We start from the raw sequence: 9,018 nt of genomic DNA on the forward strand, positions 1-9,018 counted from the left end.
TTTTGTTTCCGCAGCCCTTCAATATATATTATAAACATCATTGTCGTCAGAGAACATGCAGTAAGTTACTGCGGTCAAGCCAGCCTCCGCTTCGAAAAACACAGTCAAACTAGCCCCCACGCTGTTTTTCGGTACGTGTATATACTCGGCATAACGGAAAGAGCATTTAAGAACTGATTTCAAAAGAAAAGCGAGCTCCGGTTAAACAAGCTTTCATATTCATTCAGTAATGAATGAATGAATAAACAAATGAATTAATAGAAGATATGTCTATCACAAAATAAAGCAAAATGTATTATCGAATAATAAATGTCATGGATAACAGCAGAAAAATATTAACTACCGCCTGTAAATTGTATCGCTGAATACAAATTATAATTAAAATGAAACTTCCTGTTTCCACAGAGCAATTCCACTTCAGGATGAAAGCAGACCACCCACAATGTCACTCAGACAATATCAGCAAATTCTGATGGTTTTCAAAATTAATCCTCTCTATTATAGAGCATTGTTACCTCTGAATTCAGTTGATGAGATTATGATGATTATCAGATTTTGAAATCATAGTCTATTTAATGTCATTACTGTAGGAGGGTCCAGAGGTGCTGTTAAAGACAACGGTGAAGCAGTCAGAAATTATTTTTAATTCATTATTGCGCTAGTTCTTTGGACTTATTTATTGTTTTGTGTTAACATCTTGCTTCGTCTTCTATTTGCGTAGTGAGTATTTGAAAAGTGTTATTTTATGACGTTATCTTTTGGTTTTGTTTACAACTTCTAATTAAATCCATGGTTGAATTAACATTTTGAAACATTGGTAGTATCTTCAATGCAATTCTGTGTTTTAAAAGGTGCAAATGGAGAAATGTAAAGGCTATGGTCTATATGCCATATAAAAACTGACAAAAAAAAGGGAGTGGAATTGGTCTGTTGAAACAGGAAGTTTCCTTTTAATTCTAATCTGAAATCAAACGTAGCACAGCTCATATATTACCTTTTAGAGGGCTTTAATTATTACATTCAATATCAGAATCTGCTGATATTTTCTGAGTGACATTATGAGGGTGTGTACTATCATTCTGAGGTGCAATTGGTCTGTGGAAACAGGAAGTTTCCTTTTATTCCTAATCTGAATTCAGAGGAAACAACACTCATATTTGCTGTTTTAGAGGGCTTTCATTTTGAAATTTCACCATCAGAATTTACTGATATTGTCTGAGTGACATGAGGTGAACCAGACGGTGGAAACAGGAAGTTACCTTTTAATATCAATGTGAAATCAGACGTGAGGCAGCTCATATATGACGTTTTCGAGGGCTTTCATTTGAGAAGGCGACCTCGGAGTTTGCTGATATTGTCTGAGTGACATTGTGAGGTGATCCGCTATCATTCTGAAGTGGAATTGCTCTGTGGAAACAGGAAGTTTCCTCCTAATTCTAATCTGATTTCAGCAATACTATTTACAGGCGGTAGTTCATATTTTTCTGCTATTATTAATTGTATTGATTATTTCATAATTATTTGTTTTGTTTTATTTAGTTATATATGTATTTCTGTGGATTTATTTGTTTATTCGTTATTGACTGAATGAATGTGAAATCTCGTTCACTGGTTCGTCGCTTTGTATTTGAAATCAGTTCACTCTTACCGTGATGCCGAGTATATACGCGAGCGCAAAACACATGTGGGGCTAGTTTGACCGCTCTGTGATTATATGCTGGGATGTGTGGGGCGGACCGAGGGACTCTTTGTGACCATGTCAGACCAGACGTGACTGAAAATCGCTGATGCTTCTTAAATCGCTCTTCTATCGCAGGAGCCGCACCGGGCTCGGGTTGGGAGTAGGACGAGTTCAATTTCAAGTTGTTGTTTGAGGAAGCCCCGCCGCATCAGCCCAGGGAGCCTCATCCCCGCGATTTATAGTTATCGTATGATGACGTCGTAAAGTGTCTTACTGTGAATCTCATCTCAGTTAAGCAAGACCAGCTGAATATTTGGGATCAAAGTTGCTCGGTTTTTCACTACCATCTGCTCCGTATGTGCATCGATTTGGATGAAATATGAACCACGAGATCCTTGTGACATATCGGTTCAAACGACACCTCTACAAAAGTGTTCGTGGCTTATGTCATTGTTGTGCTCCAGGTACTTTTGACCCATATTTCGACGTGAAATGCATTGGACCGCATCTGTGATAGAGATCAAATTTGGTCGATTTTTCCCCAATTTCTACTCCGTATGTGGATCGATTTGGATGAAACTTCAACCACGAGATGTTTGTGACATACCGGTTTAAACACATGTAAACCGTGCAGGTAGGTTCCACCGTTCTTCTGTTTCAAATCTAGATTTAAAAATTCTGAGAATTTTCCTGGAACAAAAACAATCGGGCCTACGGGCTGGACCCTTAAAAATAACAATAATAATAATAATAATAATTACGAGAAGAAGAATAACTCCTGTTAGTGGGTCTGTTTGAACAAACATACATTTCATTACTCGCAAATTTATTCACATTTATTTATGATGTTTAAAATAATCACGCTTTTAATTTTGGTGACTCGAAGTAAAGGTTATATGGGGGAACCCTTCTATAAAACATATTTCAAATATATGCAAGGATTGTTTATTTGTATTTGTAATGCACATTTCGCAAAAAAAAAAACACAAATCAAATAGCCTTTCCCATATCCCTTTGAGCATTATTTTATTTTTATTTATATGTCTCTATTCACTAACTGCATTACGTTTACGTTCAGTTAGTCAGCTAGGTTGGAATTAGGTTGGCTACTACGTTTGGTTCAGTAACTATTGTGCATAATCGCCGGGTGCGTTGCGAAGACATTTCACTGCACATATGTATGAACGTACGGATATGTGTGTGACAAACAAACCTCTTTGAATCTCGAATCAAAGTGCATCACGTTACCCACAACATCTATGACATGACAACCAAGAAAAATAAAAACAAAAGATTTAAGACAAATAAACAGCAGTTTAAAACAGGCCTATACGGGCGGACAGATATCGCGATATTTGTCTTTTCTTCCGCCGTGCTCATTACGTCGAGACAGCGCTGACGAGCGCCCTTCTGGTCACGTGGCTCCGGTGACGCCCAAAACGTCTGCGGCTTCTGACGTCACGGCCAGCCGCTCGCCCTCAAGCTCCGACCAGCGCGAACGCCGGTACCCGGTGTTGCCAGGTCCGCGGCTTCCCCGCGGAATTAAGGGATGCTTTTGTAGCGCTGCCGCGGGTTGGTTCGACCGGGTTTTGCGAGACAATAACACGAAAGAAATGCATGACTGAAAGAAATAAAAATTGTAAAAAAAAGAAAACGGGAACGAAACCTTCCTGGGGACGCGTTCTCCGACGAATGCCCCACCCCCCACCCGGAGGGATTTCCGGTGGTCTCGTCAACACAGGCCTGGCAACCCCCGGCCGGCGCGGAGCGTCGCGTCGCACTCGCGCCGCCGAGGATGAGCAGCGTGTGCCGGGGCCGCGGCGTCGACGACGCCCGAGCTCGCCCGCCCGGCAGCAGCAGGCTCTCCGGCCTGTGCCAGATCACGGAAGAGCTCTACCTCAGTAGCGGCCGAGCGGCGAGGGACGCGTCCGCCCTGGCGCGCTCCCGCATCACCTGCGTCATCAACGTCTCCGAGCGCGGCGCCGACCCGAGGACCCCCGGGGTGGAGTACGTCCACCTCCCCGCCGCCGACTCGCCCCTCGCCCCGCTGAGCGACCGCTTCGACCGCGTGGCCGACGCCATCCGCTCCGTCGGCGCCGCCGGCGGGCGCACGCTCGTGCACTGCCGCGCGGGCGTGAGCCGCTCGGCGTGCCTGTGCATGGCGTACCTGGTGAAGCACCGCGGCGCCACGCTGCGCGGCGCCCACGCGTGGGTCAGGGCCGCCCGCCCCGTCGCGAGGCCCAACGTGGGGTTCTGGAAGCAGCTGATCCGGTACGAGGAGGAGCTGCGCGGGCGCGCCAGCGTGAGGATGGTCTCCTCCGGCATGGGGGAGATACCGGACGTCTACGAGGAGGAGAGCAGGAACATGCTGCCGCTGTAGCGCGACACTTTGGGGTTTTTGTTTTTTAATGTATTTAAATAAACACGGCGACGTTTGATGCAAAATAAATGACTCAAAGCTTAAAAGTGGGAAAAAAAAACAACCGGCATTTATTTGTGAAATCACTTTTCATGATAAGAGCAACACACTGAACTATGCAAGGCCACGCTGACGTTTCAAAGAAACCAAAACGCTAAGTCTGGAAGGAACAATTTATACACTGGCTTATAATTTAAAGAAATTGTGTGTACGGGGCGGATTTGTTCTTGTTTTACCACTTATCCTGTTCAATTACAGTTCTAACAATTTGTTCTAACGAGCATTTTTTTTTTATCTCCTGACAGTGTTTTGACAGGCGCTGAGTCTGAACCTTTTTCGTGTGGGGGTGGAAAAAACCCCAAACATTTGTTTACTTTACGTAAAAGCCTCGTCCATGACATCACAAAAGTACAAACAAACTATTAAGCTTTCTAGGGACCAGATCGAAATTGACCCAAAAATTGGGAACTCTGGCAAAATAAAACAAATACCGAACTCATGTTTGCACACAAACTGTGGCACAGGTCAGTCGTCTCATAAATGCAGCTATTCTGGAGTCAAAATTTAATTGAATAGTGGTCATTTCATTCCCTCTTATTGCACTACCAACAGCCCAAACAATTAAATTAATGGAAAATGTCATTACACCTTTTACATTTATTGACATTGGCAAATAAATTAGCTGAGTCCCCACGACAAATAGGGCGTGGGGGAATCAATTGATGAGACTTAAACCCACATAGAGGAATCATCAGGAAGAAATAAGAAATAATTTACTAAAAGTTCCACTCAATCCACTTTTTCTCGAGGGGAAGTTAGGAAGTTGCAGTGGGTGAATAATACACCACCCAGTGCAGTTAAGGGGAATTCACTATTACATTCATGTGTCCATCAGCAGAAAATAAACCCAAACACTGTCCTTTAAATATGTCAAGTAAAACCTATAGATTTTTCTTTTTTCATGACACACAAAAGAACCCTCCAACAATGGAAGGCGGCTAAGCACATTGATAGCAAGTGAAATGGCTTATTTGGGTAAACTATACGTTAATGTTCTGTACAAATAGGCTTACACTCAAAAGGCTCGTTCATCTGCTACTAAAATATCCTGAGACGGTACCTTCGGCCTTCCTTAATCGGATCAAGTGACAAAAAGATTGCCAAATAAGTGCCAGGTGCAAAAACAGCATGCTTACTCTTTAACTGATTTTCCACTTATTCCCTTGGTAAGGCAACAGTGTTATCTGCATAGTCATGCAATAAGCATCTCAATATACAAAATAGTATGTTAACACAAATCGGGAGAACCATCAAAGATAACACCAAAAAAATAAATCAATATCTCAGTTTATCGCCCCTTTTCCTCGCATAAAACCACAGTGAACATAGCTGCATGAGGCAATGGCTTGAAGATGATGGTAGCTCACAACTGAAAGAGGGAGAGATCAATTTTTTAGTTCAGCGCTTTTCAGAATCGAAGTCTTTCGGGGGTGTAAATGTACATTCCTTCCATCAAACACTTACATGCTGTTCCAGCTTTTGGTATTCAGCAGATTTTGGCCGACGCGTTGCTCTTGATTTCTTCCCTTCCAAAACGAAGGCGATTATCTGGCAGACAAAAAATGAGGGGTTGAGCAGGTTCTCGTCAACTTCGTTGATCAATCAAAAGTGAGACAATACAACCAACAAGTAACACAGGGTGAGATTCTGCAAGAAATGAATTGCGTGAAATAAATATAAAATGACAAGTACCTTACGCTTGTTATGGTAAGCGATGTAGAGTACTGCCACCAACACTGACGTGGACACAAGATAGGCAAAGAAGTGACTGTTCTCCACCTCATCTTTCGGGACGAGTGGATTATGCTTCACATTTTCTTCTGGTTGTACTTTCTTGAGTCCCTCAGCAGTTTTCTTGCCCTTTGTTCCGTCCGCCCCTTCCTTCTTGGTTCCCCCAGGAGCTCCCTCCGCCCCTTCCTTCTTGGGTCCCCCAGGAGCTCCCGTCGCCCCTTCCTTCTTGGTTCCCCCAGGAGCTCCCTCCGCCCCTTCCTTCTTGGTTCCCCCAGGAGCTCCCTCCGCCCCTTCCTTCTTGGGTCCCTCAGGTGCTCCCTCCGCCCCTTCCTTCTTGGGTCCCTCAGGTGCTCCCTCCGCCCCTTCCTTCTTGGGTCCCTCAGGTGCTCCCTCCGCCCCTTCCTTCTTGGGCCCCTCAGGTGGTACCTCCGCCCCTTCCTTCTTGGGCCCCTTAGGTGCTCCCTCCGCCCCTTCCTTCTTGGGTCCCTCAGGTGCTCCCTCCGCCCCTTCATTCTTGGGTCCCTCAGGTGCTCCCTCCGCCCCTTCCTTCTTGGGTCCCTCAGGTGCTCCCTCCGCCCCTTCCTTCTTGGGTCCCTCAGGAGCTCCCTCCGCCCCTTCCTTCTTGGGTCCCTCAGGTGCTCCCTCCGCCCCTTCCTTCTTGGGTCCCTCAGGTGGTCCCTCCGCCCCTTCCTGCTTGGGTCCCTCAGGTGCTCCCTCTGCCCCTTCCTTCTTGGGTCCCTCAGGAGCTCCCTCCGCCCCTTCCTTCTTGGGTCCCTCAGGTCCTCCCTCCGCCCCTTCCTTCTTGGGTCCCTCAGGAGCTCCCTCCGCCCCTTCCTTCTTGGGTCCCTCAGGAGCTCCCTCCGCCCCTTCCTTCTTGGGTCCCTCAGGAGCTCCATCCACACCTTCCTTCTTGTGTTCCACTGCAGTTTTCTTCCCCTTTGTTACCACCACCCCATTATTTTTGTGTACCTCAGCAGTTTTCTCACCCTTAGATCCCTTCAACCCTTCCTTGTTGGGTTTCTCAGCAGGATCACTTCTGCCGTCTATTGCGTTGTTTTTACTATAACTGTGCTCTGGCATTTTGGAATCCGTTTGGCTTACTCTCCCTTCCGTATTGTTTTTTTCTGTGGGCTGGGCTACTTCACTTCCTGTCTGTGTTAAATCCTCCCCTCCTTGCTTCTCGTGATTCTGTTTGTTCTTTGTGGCACCATACCCTGCCATGTTGGTTTCAGCCACAGCATTACTGGCTCCTTTTAAATTGCTGTCTGGAATTTTATCTTCCATGTGTTGTTGCATTTGAGGATTGGACAATCCATTAGTGTGTTGATTTTGCACTGATGCTCCTGAAAACGTGAGAAAAAAAAAATGTATCTGCGTTATGAATATGTTCCTCTATATGCTGTCTCCATTTGCGAATTTGATAAAGCAGTGGAGGTAGTTGTGGTTGGTATGCCGATATTGCCGAACTTTCAGAAAAAAGAACAGCACCCTAGGGCAGAAATATATCCCCTATATACCACCCCAAGAAGAACCAGAACAAAAAAATTATAAAACCCCACCAAAAAAGGCGTCAAGGGTAACGCTGCGTTCCATTGAGGGTCAGAAGTTGGTAATTCCGAGCAGGTAGTTCCCACCTCAGAGATAAATGAGTTTCATTCCTTCCATGCCGGGCGCCTGCAGCTAATTTGTATTTATTTGAGAAGCTTGACAATTCAACGAGCTACAATTGATTCTATTTTCTTCTTATTCTATTTACTAACTGCATTACGTTTTAGGAATCGGTCAGTTCAGTTGGATCAGTTAGGTAGTAATTAGGTGAGCTATTGTCTTCAGTTCAGTACTTACTGCGAATAATCCCCGGGTGCTGTGGCAATGACATTTCACCGCATATGTGTACGAACGTATGTTCACGTGACAAATACGCCTCTTGAATATGTTGACGTGACATAAAAACCACAGATCGAAGTTAAACGTGTTTGACGTGTTTTTTTTTTTTGTTTTTTTTTTGTTTTTTTTAAACACGCAAACGGATCTTTCTTCGCCGTTAACGCAGCATGCCGCTATGGCGTCACATCTGTTCTTTTGGCAAACTAAGACCCTGCCATGATATTCTGACGTAGACGGCCGTTCCTCTACGGAGTAGGTGCAACTTTCAGGAGTTTCGACATCGACGTCACGCAGCATAAACCCGGATGTTAGGGGGGGGGGGGCGAACAAACCGTTGCCTCTTCGAATTGAATTCTGGGAACTAGTATAATCCACCCAACACTGACGATTTTGTGGATTTACACTTTAAACACATCCGAACGAAATCTGTAACGACGAACCACCATTTAAATCACATAGAACACGACAAACTAGTGCAAGGGGCGAAAATAAATGTTTATCAACAAAGCCGAGACACGCACGCGCGCACACACACACACACACACACACACACACACACACACACACACACACACACACACACACACACACACACACACACACACACAGGGAGACGTGACGACAGACGGTTATCGGGAAGCCCGCAACAGCAAGTGCAGAACGCGGAAGAGGCACCGCGTTGCCCCGCCGTGAACTGCTGTAAGCCCACGCCCTCCCCTCGTGGGATCGTGGCGAAAAACGAGCTCCATGCCAGCGACGAGCCCCACTCACCCCCGACTTGGCTGCAACACAGCGCCAGAGCGATTATCGTCGAGAACCTCCGCGCCGCGTCCATCTCGCCAGGCTGTTGACGTCCGCACGGATGACAGCGTGTGTCGACGCAGCGCGGCGGAGGCGGAGGCGGAGCCGGGGTCGGAATTACCGGTAACCACGTGACCGTGGCGGCGCCCACCCACCGGAAGCGGAAGTGTGGCTGGATGCGTTTGACGCTCGTTTTAGAGCGTCGGCGCGAACGGTGTGTGTGTGTGTGTGTGTGTGTGTGTGTGTGTGTGTGTGTGTGTGTGTGTGTGTGTGTGTGTGTGTGTGTGTGTGTGTGTGTGTGTGTGTGTGTGTGTGAGCGAGCGAGCGAGGTGGTCAAATGATGAGGGGGGGGGGAACTTTTACAACAGTCGCATTGTTTTGGCAAAACCGTTTATTCATCGCTGTCGATTAAATGAAGGAAAACCTTACGCTGCGGTTT

At 46.1% G+C, this 9,018-nt stretch overlaps 2 protein-coding genes across 2 annotated transcripts; one reads left to right on the forward strand and one right to left on the reverse strand.

The window, feature by feature from the left end:
• Positions 1-3,158: 3,158 nt before the first annotated feature.
• On the forward strand, positions 3,159-4,152 carry LOC307232764 (dual specificity protein phosphatase 18-like). The gene has a single exon (XM_080003915.1). The coding sequence runs from the start codon at positions 3,477-3,479 to the stop codon at positions 4,059-4,061; it is 585 nt and encodes a 194-aa protein (XP_079860041.1). The 5' UTR covers positions 3,159-3,476; the 3' UTR covers positions 4,062-4,152.
• On the reverse strand, positions 4,149-8,674 carry tgoln2 (trans-golgi network protein 2). The gene is made up of 4 exons (XM_080003914.1): positions 8,550-8,674; positions 5,853-7,234; positions 5,625-5,708; positions 4,149-5,529 (listed from the first exon to the last, which is right to left on the reverse strand). Exons 1-4 carry the CDS (start codon positions 8,611-8,613, stop codon positions 5,524-5,526), a joined length of 1,536 nt encoding a protein of 511 aa, XP_079860040.1. The 5' UTR covers positions 8,614-8,674; the 3' UTR covers positions 4,149-5,523.
• Positions 8,675-9,018: the final 344 nt, after the last annotated feature.

The sequence above is a fragment of the Zeus faber genome (genome assembly GCF_960531495.2).
Source record: "Zeus faber genome assembly, chromosome: 7".
NCBI classification, from domain to species: Eukaryota; Metazoa; Chordata; class Actinopteri; order Zeiformes; family Zeidae; genus Zeus; species Zeus faber.

Excerpts from the sequence above, each read along its gene's own strand:
- tgoln2 (XM_080003914.1), bottom strand. The coding sequence starts at position 8,613 with ATGGACGCGGCGCGGAGGTTCTCGACGATAATCGCTCTGGCGCTGTGT. Across the intron at positions 7,235-8,549 it reads GTGTTGCAGCCAAGTCGGGG|GAGCATCAGTGCAAAATCAA; the intron begins GTGAGTGGGGCT and ends TCACGTTTTCAG. Across the intron at positions 5,709-5,852 it reads CTTACCATAACAAGCGTAAG|ATAATCGCCTTCGTTTTGGA; the intron begins GTACTTGTCATT and ends TTTGTCTGCCAG.
- LOC307232764 (XM_080003915.1), top strand. The coding sequence starts at position 3,477 with ATGAGCAGCGTGTGCCGGGGCCGCGGCGTCGACGACGCCCGAGCTCGC.